The sequence below is a fragment of the Stigmatopora argus genome, chromosome 14 (assembly GCF_051989625.1).
Source record: "Stigmatopora argus isolate UIUO_Sarg chromosome 14, RoL_Sarg_1.0, whole genome shotgun sequence".
In the NCBI taxonomy this organism is placed as follows: Eukaryota; Metazoa; Chordata; class Actinopteri; order Syngnathiformes; family Syngnathidae; genus Stigmatopora; species Stigmatopora argus.
In genome coordinates, this window is record NC_135400.1 from 16358535 (window position 1) to 16373451 (window position 14917).

Below are 14917 nucleotides of genomic sequence, written 5' to 3' on the forward strand. Positions count from 1 at the left end.
GACCAGAGTTGGAGACCCTTGTTCTAAAGCTTTGTTTTTTTTTTTTTACCTTGGTTATGGCGCCGGTGTCCATTCCACTCGCTCCGCCCGCACGCCGCTGGAACAGGCTTGAAAAAGTGTCTTTATTTCAGGATTGTTGCTAAACAAAAGGGAAGCAAATGCATTTGTAATGAGAACCCACAAAGTGACTGAAATGCAGCAAGTTTTTCACCGCACTCCAGTTTATGACGGCTTTTGGTCTGTATTGCCTATTTCAGGGGCGGAGTCAAGAGTTTGCAGGTGTGAACGTTGTTACAATTTTCTTTGGAGAAGACGATTTTGGTTTGAAAATTGGCAATCAACTGTCAACTGTTTTCTGGCAATATTTTACTTTTAAAGTCAAAGGTCAAATCAGCACTTTTGTTGAATCGTGCCTCATTCTGTATTCATCTAGTCTCACCACGACATATTGTTTTTTTGTCCACTTTGCGCACTCGTCGGTTTTTAACAACGCAACAAAGTATGAAATGTAAAGTTTTTTTAACGGTCACTGAATTTGGCATCCAATCCAAACTAGTATTCATCATGGACTTAAAATTCAAAGAAAACAGAACATTTTGTGACCAGACGACTGTTTTGGGGTTTGACATTGTCTTCTAAGTCGATGTCTTACCTGTTGAGGTAAACTCCCACCCACTTCCCTACTTTGTCACAGAACAGCTCACTATATTTGCGTTTCAGCCGTCAAGTGTCGTTGAAGAACGTGGGATTCGATCCACCACCTCTCGCATGGCAAGTCGATGTCTTACCTGTTGAGGTAAGTTCCCACCCACAACCCTACTAAGTCACAGAACGGCTCACTATATTTCTGTTTCAGATCTTAAGTGTCAAGTTGGAGAACGTGGGATTCAATCCACAACCTCTCGCATGGTAAGTTGACGTCTCCCACCCACTTCCCTACTTTGCCCGTGAATCAGTCAATACAAAAATTGAATTCAAACAAGAGTTTATTTCAAAGTGACAAACTTCTCCTTCTGCTCCTAGAACTTCTGGAACTGCTTCTTTGCTCCAGCTGCCTTTGTCACCTTGAGAACGTTGAACCTCACCGTCTTGCTGAGCGGCCGGCACTCCCCGACCGTCACGATGTCTCCGATCGAGACGTCCCTGTGGGGTGGAGGGGAATAAAAACAATTAGCCTGGCCCTCAAAAAATAATTCTTTCACCTTAATTGAAGCTGCATCAGCATAGCCATAAGGCGATATCGTCACAGTTTAACTTGGAAGACCATCGTGAGAAAAACATCACGTGCAGAGATGGAGGTTAAAAAGTGATGCTAAAAGAAACATAAAAAGCAGGATATACCTGAAGCACGGTGACAGATGCACGGACAGGTTCTTGTGCCTCTTCTCAAAGCGGTTGTACTTGCGGATGTAATGCAGGTAGTCGCGCCTGATGACGATGGTCCTTTGCATCTTCATTTTGGTCACCACGCCTGAAAAAAAACAACAAAAAATGGTTTAAATGTGCCGTTTGAAAAGTGCAGGAAACTGTTCGGTAGCAGGCACTATATCAGTTATGCCGTTAGGCGTTGTCGTCAGAGCCCAGAGGACTTGGAAGACCATCGTGAGAAAAACATCATTTGAAGAGCATTGAAATAAAGTCAATTTCAATTTCAAGATTCTCCTTGTAGTTCTTTGCATTCAACTTACCCGATAGAATACGGCCTCGGATGGAGACGTTTCCAGTGAATGGGCATTTCTTGTCGATATAAGTGCCGTCAATAGCCTGAGTGGCAAAGAGAAGTTTAAAGTGTGTCCTTAATTTTTTTTAATTTATTTTTTAAAGACATTTAAGCATTTTGTAGTTGCATCAGTTGTGCCAAAGTGGCATTGTCGTCAGAACCCTTAAGGTTTGGAAGACCATCGTGAGAAAAACATCACTTGCAACTTCTATAAAAGAACATAAGACTAGAAATAGTACCTCTCTTGGGGTTTTGAAGCCCAGCCCGACATTTTTATGGTAACGGGGGAGCTTTTCTTTGCTCTCCTTGGCGCCTTCGGTGGCCAGAACACGCTTCTTATTCTGGAAGATGGTGGGCTGCTTCTGATAAGCCCTCTCGGTCTACACAACAACAAAAAACACTTGTTAACGCGCTAGTACATTGCACAGTAATCAAGGTGATCGCAAAGATTGGAGCTTTGAAATATATTTTCTTAAACACGCTAGAGAAGCGTCGAGGATGCAGTAGGCTAGGCTACATGGCGTTAGCATCCTGGATAAATTAACGCCACACGAGGAGTCGCGAGGCTTCAACAAAAGCATTCTATTTATCAACCGCTGACGTTCTAAAAACACCCGCAGTGCATCGTAACAACGGCAATATGAACGTAAATTAGATAAAATCGGCGTTGTGCGTTTGTTAAAGGCTAAAAATGACATTAAGAAGACCGAGGCCTTTTTCTCAACATACTTGTACGTCCGCCATCTTGGCCAGCCGAGTTGTAAAGAGAACGGGACATGCGCGAGACACACGGAAGTTAGACGACAACCGGATATGATGTAATCTAACACATTTTCCAAAGCTTATTTTATTAAATTAATTTATATTTAATAGATCTATACATAGATATAGTTGTAACAAAACAAATATTTTTTTATAAACATGATTTTTCCTGGGTTAGATTTGACCAATTGCTGCGAGTGTAATTTGTATTTGACGTATCGTCTCATATGTGAATATTTTCATGAAATAAAAATACTAATATTTTTTTTCAATGGTACGGAGATCAGTATTTAGCATTAATCTTGAGGCATCAATTTTAGGAACATTACCTTGAAAACGTATTTTTTTCTTCTTTTTTTTAACTCTTGTTTCTGGTCGGTCTTTAAAAGGCTAGCACATTTACATTTCGTGTTTCGTTTCTAACGATTCTCGGATTGTTTAGGGTAGTAAAATTACACTTATATCACATCGATTTTCTTAAGATATTGGTAATAGCGAGTCTTTGTAAAAATGCTCCTTTTCTGTCCGACTTGCGGCAATGTTTTAATCGTCGAAGAAGGCCAGAAGTGTCTGAGGTTTGCTTGTAATACTTGTCCTTACATTCACAACGTCACCAGAAAGGTAGGCCGACATTAGACTGAAATGAAAGGTACTTACATGAATTCTGACGTTTTGCTATCTGTAGGTAAACTACAGAAAGTATCCCAAACTGAAGGAGGTGGATGATGTCCTGGGTGGAGCTGCTGCTTGGGAAAACGTGGACTCCACTCCAGGTCAGTTCACATGACAAATAACTCCATCATTTTCCCAAATGAACCTGTCAAGACATCAAGTGACACTTTTATTTTTATTTATTTTTACAGAAACCTGTCCAAAGTGTGGGCATCTTCGAGCGTATTTCATGCAGATTCAGACCAGATCCGCTGACGAACCCATGACTACTTTTTACAAATGCTGCCATGCCCAATGTGGACACAGATGGAGAGATTAATAATGTATTCCTACAACAGCACTTTATTTAACGAGATGTAAACAATTTATGCTGTCTTAAAAAAAATAAACCCCAGCTGCTCAGTACTTGGTCACCAAATGTAAATAAAAGAAAACCTCCGAACGACTGTTTCGGTGATGTCCTCGATTTTTATTGATAAAATAGTACTTATGTACAACCATCTAACAAATTTGAATTCGCTTCGTTATACAGATCACACATTTTTAGCAATGTAGAATAACATTTTGACCACAATGGCAAACAGTACTTTGTTACTTAAAAAAAGTTTAAGCTGCAAGCCTAAAAAATAGGACTCAACACTCAATATTTTGCATTTAAACGCACATTATCTGCAATTTATTGGGCCATGCTCTTGAGTAAGAAGTTTTAAATGAGAATATATCCTCCCTGTTGAAGTATGTAATCACATTTTTCATCTATTTCCTATTTATTTTAACATGCTTTTGAGCATCACTGAGCGTAACACTAATAGTTTCCCGACATTCTTATCTGTCACTGCAGCGACGATAAACATTCGACTGACTATTTTGTCGAGCTAGAGCGCACTGCTAACGGTAAACTGCAATTTAAGTGCACCTACGGAGGAATCGCTCCAGCAAAAAAAAAAAGCCGAGCAGAATCCTCAACTACAACGACTTTCAATTTTAGTGACACATTAAAAGAGGTCAACTTATTGTTAAAGTGCAACGGGTGTCTTGAATTTGAAAAAGTACATCATAAACATGGGAAAAGCTCAACCGTCAATCACTTTTTTGTGCTTACCAAAAGCAGCCCAGAAGAGTCCAACAAAGAAAACAAGCAAATACGCATCAAGAAAGAAAAAAAACAAACCAAAACACACAGACACAAAGGTTCACAGTTTCGAAGATGGCCGTGTTAAAAATTAGGTTAAATACAACAGGGAAAGATATACACATTAGAATAACGTGACCAGTTTCACAGCCTTCACCTGCAAATGACACCTCGCCTCAAATATATAAGATTGTAACAGGCATAAATTGAGTTACTTTGTTTGTATAATTTTTCCAACATAAGCCTTCACTTGCCCAGCATAATACGAAGAGAAAAAAAATGCTGCCTATCGAATTTCTGCATGAACGTAGTTGTCAAAGCTGGATTGCCTCGACAATGATCTTCATACAGAGGAAGGCAGCAAAACACGTGGTAGTTTTAAGCTCCCGGCCGAAGGAGGTTATCTGGACTGGGAGGCCCCATCTCGATGGCTCTCAAAATGGTCGCTGCTCGGTCCGCTTCCTTTGTTCTTGGCTAGCCCCCTTGGCTAGCCCCCACCCTTCCTAAGAAGGGGTCAGCGCTCGACAGAGCCAAGCGACCACCTCGAGGCCTCCCATTCAGACACACCGTCCAGTTGGTCGGTTATAGTATTTAATAGAAGTTTAGGCGGAGGCGGGACCAGAAAAAGGGGTGTGTATATACAAAGTGATGACAGGCCTTGACCTGTAGGTGTCAGTAAAAATTCTATTCTAGTGACTAATTTCATAAAAGTGCAAGATTAAATATAAGAATACAGTTCTTATTTCACATTTCCCCCCTGTTGTAACTTGAAAGAATTTTCATTAAACATATCAATTTGTATCCCTCCCCTCCAGGTTCTAGAATACAAATATCATTGACAGTTACTCAACAGGGTATGGAAAATAACAAAATCACATGTCAAAGCAGAGGCGAGAAATGATGTAATCAGTGGTAAAAATTCCTCTACGTCACTCTTAATGAGCGAACCCAATATTTAAATCAAGACAAACACATTTGCATAGAGGACTCGTCACAGTTCGAAAGAATGCGATAATCTCCAGTATGGTCTGTCATGCGGTGATACTGTGTCACTATAACCTACTAGTGTGTGCTGGATTGTGTTTTGAATCATAACTTTCATACAGGGGATTACACACATAAAAAAAATACAGAACAGTAGTAAAAACCGCAAGGTTGCAATTTTAAACAGAATTGAGAATCATGACCCGGTTATTAACCACGACCACAATGATACACCTACGGCTGAATGATCCTGGGCCATGGTGTTGACTAGGGCCTTTATTTCAGCTACGGCACGAGTAATGTACTGGTTTCATCTGGGATGAAGGTGCAGCAGTGTTCTCCCATCATGGCACACACATCTCCATCTTTGGCTGTTATCAGATCCAGGACTATCGGTCCTGCAACTTCCCTAAGGGCTTTTAAATCATCTGCTATACCCTGTAGGGCCTTGACAGTTTGGTTAATGAACACTCATGTAACAGCTCAATGTCTTTACACATGATTTTCTGGGGGGGGGTGGACCACAACCTTTGGTCAACAGGAACATCATCGCACCAGATTGAATCACGTGGTTTGAATTGCACTGATTTTGCACTGATTTTGATATCTTACTGTTATGTTCACTCCCCTTAAAAGGAATGCATCTTAGACCATCTGCACGACTGCAGATTTAAATGTGACGCCTCGACCCAGTGAATTCAGGATGTCAGGATCTGTGGAAATGGGTATACGGCTACACACATAACAACTTTCATTCGCAACAATCAGTTTTTTCTGGAACACCATGAAATTATACCACACGTCTTCTTCATAGTAGTTCTCCAGATTGTTCTTTCATCTTGCTGTTGAGGGATCGAAGACCCTCCAGGGCCTTGGTTAAACTCCCGTCAGCTGCTGTGTTGTTCGGGATGAACGTGCAGCATTGGTCGCCAAAGATGGAGCACACGCCACCTTTCTCTGCCAGGAGCATGTCAACAGCAATTCTGTTCTGGAAGGCCATCAGCTCTGTTCATGGATGGCTGCAAACCCTTCCTCCGTCCTGTTCTGGAGTCGTGCAATTTGGTCAGCGAGTGTATACTCATCTGATATGCTGCGGGGAACCCCGATGTTGATGTAGGTTGGGTCCCCATCCAAGAGCGGACCGCTTGGCTCTGCCTTTCCAGTGATGAGGCAGGACGTTTCCTGCACTTGTTTTCCAACTCGAGTCTCTGTGGGCGGGGCGTTCAGACACGCCCAGGTTGTCACTGACAGTGCAGTCACTGACAGTCCAGTCACTGTGATGTGGGTGGCAACAGCTTTCACTGTGGCTTCTGTATAGAGGTGCAAAGTCTATGGGAGGTCAGGGTTAAGTGAGGGGTGCTCGTGGCTGGTGAGTAGACGTCAGATGAGTTTCTTCACGGACAAGGGTTTTGACACCGTCCGACTTGGTCCACTCAGAGTCACCTGTCTCGAACGACCTTGAACCGACCTTGGTGAATCGACTTTGACTTTTCAGTGATCTTTGCTGCTGTGGAGGTTGGTGAGTTGGGCCACGAATGGGTTTTCCCATCGTGGAGAGAACCAGGACTTCCTTTTATGACTCGGATCAGGATCCAGTCACCTGGCTTCACCACCTCCTGCAAGATAGACAAAAAGATCACGGCAGCTTACATGTTCTTTGGATAAGTTTCTCTCCTTCCTTAGTCTCTCGTCATGGTTACTCTTCCCATAGAGGAAGTTAGAATGGTCTTCCATGAACTATCTCAAAAGTTGTTAATCCCGAGCTAGTTGGTACTATCTTCATATACGTTTTGGCCAGTGTTAGGCGTTCTGGCCATGGCTTATTTATCTCCCCCATGGTTTCTCAAGCCTTGGTTTTATCGTACCATTTGTTCGCTCTACTTAGGTGTTTTGCCATGTTTTGCACTATGCTGTTTGCAAAATGAGCTCCATTGTTACTCCAGCTGATTCTGGAGATCCCATGTTCTTTACAGATCAATAAAATAACAAATTAAACAGTTCCTTCAAAAATTTTAAAAGTAGGTATTTCGATGTCCATCATATCTTTTCCTCCCTTTTGAGACATTTATGGCTCAATTTTGGAATAATTTTTGGTAGGCACGGTAGGCCTTTAGCTTTGTACAGTTCGTCTGCTGACTGTTCTTGAGATCGGCTCAGTTTTGTTGTTGTGTATGCTGCTGTGTAGTGTTTGCGCTGCTGCTTTAGCTGCTGTATTCTGTCGTTGTCTTTAACACGTGCTTAACATTTGCTTACGGCTATTTAGTTCGGCTTAATACCCCAATGAACAAAAATTGCAACAATCTTACTTATTCCATCACTATAGTTTGTGAAAATTTAAATGCCTTATCAGTCAAAATCAAAAATGCTAGCTGGTATTCTATTATGATCACTGCTTCCTTGTTAAGATCAAGAACCATATTTGTTTTTCCCTTTCCTCTAATTACACAAATTAACTAATCATACTAAAAATAGGAAAAACACAAAAAATAAACCAGGCTGCTTTCTCCTCAGGAAAACAGCTTTCCCGTTCTCTGTAACAGTTTAGATTCACATAAATTAATATTCAGAAACAAAATGCACACATTTATAATTCTGAATATAATTGAACCCACTAAATTGTAATCACCCCTTGTTTGTCAAGGTTAATATTTTAGCATAATTGTATCCTTTAAAGCAATTAAAACTCATTACTTATAAAATGCATACTAATCAAGTCCCAATTCATTTAACAATGTGCATTGCGTTGCATATTAACTCAGTTGTTTGAAATTCAAAATATCCCAATCTAGTAGTCTTTTTATCAAATGTAACATTCAATTGTCTTTGGAGTTTGTCAATCATCTCCTATAAAACTTTCTTAATCAATATTTTTCAATAGTCAGGCATAAAATTAAAATCTAGTAACATTTCTATCCATTGTAGTTTATTTTCTCTCTAATTGTTTACTTTAAAAATCTGTAAGAAGATTTGTCTCAATTGTTTACTTTAAAAATCTGTAAGAAGATCTAATCTCAATTGTTTACTTTAACTATCTATAAGAAGGTTTAGTCTCAATTGAAACGCTTTTTTTTTTTTTTTTTTTTATGGAGACAATAAAACCAATATAAAAAGTTCCTCATGGCTTACAGCATCGCTCCCCGAGCAATAATCTTTCCGATCAATATTTGAGTGCTTGCCATTTCGTCTGATTACGTCAAAAAGTTTATCTTACCTGTCTCCTATAAACGTTTCAACTGAGAGAACCTTCTTATAGTGCACAAAATGGATCCCGCTATTTTCATGTCTGCTCTTGGTCAGGAACGCGTGTGTTGAGCACCCAGGCTCCCGGGACCGCCGTTGGTCCAGTCTGTTTTCTGTTAGGAAGCACAGTCTCCTCCTGCTAACCCAAATTCAGTGTGTTCCTTTAAAGTTTTTTCTTTTATGCAGATAGCCAGATTAGCCTCATCCTCTAGTTCCAATCGTGTAGTGAATAATGGCGTTTGGTATGGTCTACTAAATAGGATGTCCATATTTTGTTGTCCGGTTGACCTCGTTATGTAGGCGCAATGACTTCATAACGAAATATGGAACCTTTTTTCAATTCAGTCAATTATTCTGTTAACACAATTTGGATGCCATTATCACAATAAATCAATAGTACTTTGGAATTTCGTATCAAGCACTGTCTGTTTTTTGTTTTTCTCAGTGCTCCTAAATTTCGCATAGCAGATTTGTTTCTCCACTTCAAATTTCACATTTGGAGTACTGCTGCTTTTTCATTAAAAATTTCCTTGGACGACATATTTTTCCATAATTTGGCGTTGCCATCCGTGAAACGGCTTATTGGCAAATTCTGAAATCGATTCCAATTTGCTAAATCATTTTCCACCTTGATACCTAACCGATTGATCATATCTCGGTGGTCGGCCAATCAAAAACACAAAAGGACAAACAACCATTCACGCTCACTCATTTTCAGACATCCGTGGTCTGCAAATTTTTTTATCACTGGTGAAGAGTGCCATCCCCAGTCCTGGGGCTTCTTGGCAGCTAACCACCTTTCGCTGTGTCATGGCAAGTCATTCTAAAAGGAAATAGGTCAATGTTGTTTGGTTGGCATCAATTGTTCGATTCTAATGCAATTAATATTCTAATGGTCATTAATATGAACCACGCTAAAACATATTCCACCTGTTGATGGGCAAAACAATGAATTGCCATCCGTGCACTGATCACAATTCATGATGTTTATTGCATCTCAGCGAAATTATGCCTATCCTAAATTAATTATTTTATCTAAACTTGCCAGCTACATTTTACCTAATAATTTGGATCAATGCCATTTCTGCATTGTCTTCATGTTTGATATCATTAATAATTTGGATGATTCCTAATCCTTAAGTCTAAATCGCAAATCCCTCTCTATTTGCTAAGATAGCTAAATTGCACTTGTTGAATTGCTGTTCTGCTCCAAGCACTATGCTTATTTAATATAAGAGCCATTTTTTGTAGCTCACTCTTACCACAATTAAAATTTAGAGAAACTAACCTTCTACTTAGCAATTTCTTAATCATTTCCTAATGATAAATTTCAGTGTTTATTAGAGGACCCATAATTTGTCACTAATATGTTATATTGTCAATTTTCTGTCTTATTTTCTTTCTATTACTCTCTCTGCTCATGTCTTTTCATCACTGCTCCTCCTTGCTCATCGTGTGGAATGTGAGATGTAACCTGAGATTTCTTGCATTCCAGTCCCCCAATCCCCCCCTCGTGCTCCTGGCCTCTGCGAGTGGAACCTGGCACGAAGAGTGGGCTGAGCAAAGGGGGGCACTGTTGTTGAACAGGCCTAATATATATATATCTTCTTGGGTTAGTGGAACGCTGGGGAAGAAAGGCAGTTTTAACTTCAGTTGGCTCGCCGCCATTTTTTCTCTTTGTCTGTGGGCTCGGCCATTTTTCCTCTCACATGTGGTCTGCTTTTCAACCCCCCCCACCATCCTGTTCCAATTCACCCTCTCTTAAATACTTATTTTTATCCGTCTAAATATTCTTTTTCGCCGATTAAACTCCTATTTTTCGCGGCAATCATACTTATATCGTTTATGAACGCGTCATAGCGTACTTATATATATATCTATTCATATGAAGGTTACTTGCATGCGTTTATAGTTTTATTCTATTTCTTTTTTTTTTCTTTATATCGAGCTCTTTCATTATCTTGGCACTGTATGACAATATATTTCTTCTATATTTTTAACACAACCCTCGAAGTCCCTTCGCGGGGAGGCGCTACCTCCCATTTTGTCTGCTTTCCAGGCAGAGGCCGACACACAGCCTTTTATCGTGCTGTATACTATTAAAACATTATTCCGACACACAGAAAAATGTCTTTCCGACACACAGAAAGAAGAATCTCCGACACACAGAGAAGAGTATACGCAACTTTTCTTTTTGGGACTTGGTGGGTTAGATTCTACAAATTAATTTTAAAAAGTGCCTTACCGTTTTTTGGTGCCTCCTCTGTACGAAAGGATAATTCGTAATCTGTTCCCGGGCCAGCAGGCCAGATCGCCCTCTCTCAAGGCTGGAGTAGCCGACGTCAAGCCATCCATCCTTCTGTCGATCTGCCGTGGCCGGAAAGCAGAGAAGAATCTCGGGTTTCAGGCACCAAAATGTCAAAGCTGGATTGCCTCGACAATCATCTTCATACAGAGGAAGCAGCAAACACGTGGTAGTTTTAAGCTCCCGGCCGAAGGAGGTTATCTGGACTGGGAGGCCCCATCTCGATGGCTCTCAAAATGGTCGCTGCTCGGTCCGCTTCCTTTGTTCTTGGCTAGCCCCCTTGGCTAGCCCCCACCCTTCCTAAGAAGGGGTCAGCGCTCGACAGAGCCAAGCGACCACCTCGAGGCCTCCCATTCAGACACACCGTCCAGTTGGTCGGTTATAGTATTTAATAGAAGTTTAGGCGGAGGCGGGACCAGAAAAAGGGGTGTGTATATACAAAGTGATGACAGGCCTTGACCTGTAGGTGTCAGTAAAAATTCTATTCTAGTGACTAATTTCATAAAAGTGCAAGATTAAATATAAGAATACAGTTCTTATTTCACAGTAGTAGTGTATGAGGTTAAAGATATTGACAACAAACTACGAATGGCTTTTCAAAAGATAACTTAAAAGCGCAACAAAGTGCAGTTGGGACGGGGGTGATTAAGTGTCAGTTGTGGTTAGCATATACGTTTGTATGTGTAAATGTAGCCCTTGCAATAAGGGCAGGTGTGTGTCACATCCTTCAGGTCGTTGATCAGGCAGGGAATCAAGCAGCAACCCAGATCGCACCTGAAATGGAGCCAAGGTCACATTTTACTCATTGGCCGAAAACTTGATTGGCTTTAAAAAATGAAGCGTTTTTACGCGGGCTAGACGTGATCTTTGGCATTTTGCTGCTTAGAATACCGAAACTTTGGAGATCAAAAACTGTTATTGGTCTAAAATCTTTAACGTTTGTTCATAAATAAACTCATCCGCCGAATAACTGTTGTAAAAACCTCTGTCAAAATGGATTGGACAATATTTTGCTTTCGAATCAATTGACGTATTTTTCAATGTTTATTAATTTAAAAAAAATACAAAAAAATCATGTATTTTCAGGATTATATTTAAAAATATATATATATTTTAAATAAAAACAAAAAAGTAAAAAATGAGTCATTATTCTGTAATATAAACACAAAATAAAATGTATTTATGAACCATAAGGTAGCTCAATAAAAAAAATTGGAGTTTAGTCAACTAACAAAATTGTTTGCAGTTGCCGATTGATCACGTTTTGATTTTAAAACCTATTTTTTGGGAATAAGAGGAATTTAACCTTTTTACTTATTCCATCTAATCCATTTTGATTGGGTACGCTAGCATCATTCGCTACAGCGTCGCCGTTGGCAACCAACAAGTTCAACCAATGCTCTCTAAAAAAGGCTACACGCAGGACACTGAAACATGATCACAAAATGGCTAAATTGTTAACAGGACAAAAGGCAAATTCACGTCATGGTCTCACCCAACAAAGAAGCAGAAGAGACAGAAGAGGGTGTTCATGATGCCCACGTCGTGGGAGATGCGCGTGACGATGGCTTGCTGGCAGTGCGGACACACCGTCTGCACCGGCGACGCCTGGAACATCTCGCCCTGTAGCACCGTCACGGTGGTGGCGCCGCCCGGCGGGCCCATGACGGTCGCCGTGTGGCCGCCCATGTGCACGAAATGGCCACCGGGGCTCATCTGGCCCGGCATGGGGTGCGCAAAGTGGCCGGACGGCGGCAGTGGGTAGGTGCCGCCTTTGTTGAGGAAGAAAAAAAAAAAAAAAAAAAGAAGGAAATCAAAACGCGGAAAATATTTGGACATTTGATAATTGTATGCCACCTTGACAAGGCGGCGGCATATGCATTGGCATAGGCAGTGGGATGGACCCGTCTCCGGGGACGTGCGGAGGGAGGAAGCCAGGGGGCGGGCCTTCGTACGGGGGTGGGCCATAGTCTGGCGGAAGAGGCTGGCCCAGCGGAGGTCCTGTTCTTATCGGTGCTGTTTACACACAACAAAATTAGCAACATGCTACTGTGACATGCTAGAGTGTTTGATTTATTGGCGATCGCGTGTTGAGGATGTACGAGTTTGGATTGGATGTGTTTATCGGTATTCGATTATTGATGCCTTAGCACATAGCTTGAGGCACGGGAGATTTTTAGTCATTACAGTAAAGTTGGATTGAAGAAACAACAACGGATCACTGTTCTGATTATTTCTCCCTGTGTTTTAAGATTAAATGCAGGGTGTAACACTACACTCGAGACAAGTGACGTACCGATACGGATATTATATAGAGTAGTACCAGTAGGGGTCACTTCAATACAAAAAATATGTTAAGTAATGTTTGTTTTTTTGCATTATTGTTAGTGGTCTCAATTTAAGGGCAATACATATTGAAAAAAAATCATCTTTGGGACATACTGATACATGGTCAAGATAAAAAAAACGACTTTTCTTACCTGCTTGTCCATTCTTCTCGATGAAGGGAGCACTAGGACCTCCAGGATATGGTGGAGGAGGATCACTGGACATGGCCTGAGTGACTGGAGCTCCACTGAGAACTCTTTGAGACTCTGTCACGCTGCTTCAACATAACACACACAAAGTAGGAGTTGTTAACTTGCTCAGGGAAGCAAATGAGGTATTTGCTTTGACGTACAAAAGGGCATTTGGTAGTCAGAAAATAAACATACATTCCACTGACTAAACACGGGACCTGTTTTTCAAGTCTATGTCAGTTCCACGTCATTATAATGCTTTGGATGTTAAAGTTAACATACTGACAACATATTAATATACTAACGCTAAAATGCGGCATAATAGATGAACAAAAACCGTATTATGGTTTAAATCAACACGGTAAACCAGTAGTAAGACGATGGTCTTTAAATCCTGAGCTTATCCAGTGTAAAGCTTACAAGCACTAGAAGCCTTTTCTTTACGTAATCTAGCCCAGATAGAAAAATGGGTTAAAGAAATGGAAAAAATATATATACATTTTTAAAAGAAATGTAAGTATGATCGAAGTGTTGAAGGCAAATTCCTATGGACTTAGATCATCGTAGCAGGTGCAGCTCGTGATGCCTGCTAGTTGACAGTTGACTAAAGATTCGCTTTTAACAATCGAGTCGGCTAAAAACTAAATGACAGCGAACTGTCTTTTTGACTAGGAGTACCATTAGTTAGCGAAGAATAATGAATATTTCCCTCATAGTGACGTCGCTGTGTATGGTACAGATGAAGTTAGCTTGTTGTGCTAACGTTAGCCGACGCCATTCAAGCTCCTCGCGAAAACGACAACACTACGGCAATAAAGGTATGAGAGTATGAAACAGTTATAACAATAAAACAGTTTACCGATGACCATGAACGGCATTACCTCTCGCGAAAAGGAAGCTTTGCGACGGTTAACAATATAGCGAAGCGCCGAAGCTTGTGTCACTCTAATGAAGCACCTTAGCCGTGTCTTATATTCAGAGGGAGTTACGTCACAGAATCGCATTCAATTCCATTCCAATTCATAACAAAGCAGCGATTTGGAAGTGTACTCTCTACTAGGGATGTCTCTAATTGGATCACATGATTGGAAATCCGGCCCGATCACGCGATTTTTCAGAAGATGGAAATTTGGTTATAAAAAAAAGTATTCGCTCATTAGAAGCCATTGACAGCCAGAGATGTCCAATACAATTTCACTGGGCTGGCAGCATAAACAGGTTTTATAATATTTTTTATTTTTCATTGATTCATTTTATATACGACTTATTTTCCCAGGGCTCAGGGGGATTTCTCTGTTTAATTTATTTTTACACAAAAAGAAGAAAATGTCCAGTGACTGCAAAAAAAGTGAATAAATCACAACAAAAATAGCTCAATTTCTCACATTTGGGCGATCAACTTTTTTTTACTGGATTTTTACTTATTTTAACCTCGAAGCAATATTAAACCAAAGCATCAATATCAAGTTAAATTCCGGTGTCACGTGATTTAATTAAAAAAACATTACTAGGTTCGAATTTGATTAAATTCTTACAGACTTCAAAACAAAATAAGAGAAGTGGTGCTACAGTAATTATTTTTC

The 14917-nt window shown here is 40.4% G+C and overlaps 3 protein-coding genes and 3 non-coding genes across 10 annotated transcripts; 1 reads left to right on the forward strand and 5 right to left on the reverse strand.

The window, feature by feature from the left end:
- Positions 1-968: 968 nt before the first annotated feature.
- Positions 969-2517, reverse strand: rps11 (ribosomal protein S11). The gene is made up of 5 exons (XM_077619808.1): positions 2450-2517; positions 1960-2100; positions 1689-1764; positions 1342-1471; positions 969-1143 (listed from the first exon to the last, which is right to left on the reverse strand). Exons 1-5 carry the CDS (start codon positions 2462-2464, stop codon positions 1020-1022), a joined length of 486 nt encoding a protein of 161 aa, XP_077475934.1. The 5' UTR covers positions 2465-2517; the 3' UTR covers positions 969-1019.
- Positions 1210-1289, reverse strand: LOC144089178 (small nucleolar RNA SNORD35). Its single transcript, XR_013305030.1, has one exon. It is a non-coding gene; the product is annotated as a small nucleolar RNA SNORD35 (small nucleolar RNA).
- Positions 1540-1623, reverse strand: LOC144089179 (small nucleolar RNA SNORD35). Its single transcript, XR_013305032.1, has one exon. It is a non-coding gene; the product is annotated as a small nucleolar RNA SNORD35 (small nucleolar RNA).
- LOC144089177 (small nucleolar RNA SNORD35) lies at positions 1840-1924 on the reverse strand. The gene has a single exon (XR_013305029.1). It is a non-coding gene; the product is annotated as a small nucleolar RNA SNORD35 (small nucleolar RNA).
- A 335-nt stretch (positions 2518-2852) lies between the features above and the next one.
- Positions 2853-3600, forward strand: polr3k (polymerase (RNA) III (DNA directed) polypeptide K). The gene is made up of 3 exons (XM_077619724.1): positions 2853-3103; positions 3168-3255; positions 3346-3600. The coding sequence occupies exons 1-3, from the start codon at positions 2993-2995 to the stop codon at positions 3471-3473; spliced, it is 327 nt and encodes a 108-aa protein (XP_077475850.1). The 5' UTR covers positions 2853-2992; the 3' UTR covers positions 3474-3600.
- Positions 3601-3602: 2 nt separating this feature from the next.
- Positions 3603-14403, reverse strand: cdip1 (cell death-inducing p53 target 1). 5 transcript variants are annotated; one of them, XM_077619723.1, is made up of 6 exons: positions 14194-14403; positions 13296-13417; positions 12673-12831; positions 12311-12587; positions 11362-11589; positions 3603-4593 (listed from the first exon to the last, which is right to left on the reverse strand). In XM_077619723.1, the coding sequence occupies exons 2-5, from the start codon at positions 13366-13368 to the stop codon at positions 11478-11480; spliced, it is 621 nt and encodes a 206-aa protein (XP_077475849.1). In that variant the 5' UTR covers positions 13369-13417; positions 14194-14403; the 3' UTR covers positions 3603-4593; positions 11362-11477. The 5 variants fall into 5 exon arrangements, with proteins under 5 accessions (XP_077475849.1, XP_077475848.1, XP_077475846.1 ...); XM_077619722.1 differs by having other exon boundaries at positions 13296-13420; XM_077619720.1 differs by having other exon boundaries at positions 14216-14402.
- Between the last annotated feature and the right edge of the window lie 514 nt (positions 14404-14917).

Excerpts from the sequence above, each read along its gene's own strand:
- cdip1 (XM_077619723.1), bottom strand. The coding sequence starts at position 13,368 with ATGTCCAGTGATCCTCCTCCACCATATCCTGGAGGTCCTAGTGCTCCC. Across the intron at positions 12,588-12,672 it reads TATGCCGCCGCCTTGTCAAG|GCGGCACCTACCCACTGCCG; the intron begins GTGGCATACAAT and ends TCCTCAACAAAG. Across the intron at positions 11,590-12,310 it reads CTCTTCTGCTTCTTTGTTGG|GTGCGATCTGGGTTGCTGCT; the intron begins GTGAGACCATGA and ends GCTCCATTTCAG.
- polr3k (XM_077619724.1), top strand. The coding sequence starts at position 2,993 with ATGCTCCTTTTCTGTCCGACTTGCGGCAATGTTTTAATCGTCGAAGAA. Across the intron at positions 3,104-3,167 it reads TTCACAACGTCACCAGAAAG|GTAAACTACAGAAAGTATCC; the intron begins GTAGGCCGACAT and ends TGCTATCTGTAG. Across the intron at positions 3,256-3,345 it reads AAACGTGGACTCCACTCCAG|AAACCTGTCCAAAGTGTGGG; the intron begins GTCAGTTCACAT and ends TTATTTTTACAG.
- rps11 (XM_077619808.1), bottom strand. Across the intron at positions 1,765-1,959 it reads GCTTCAAAACCCCAAGAGAG|GCTATTGACGGCACTTATAT; the intron begins GTACTATTTCTA and ends TTTGCCACTCAG. Across the intron at positions 1,472-1,688 it reads CCGAGGCCGTATTCTATCGG|GCGTGGTGACCAAAATGAAG; the intron begins GTAAGTTGAATG and ends GTTTTTTTTCAG.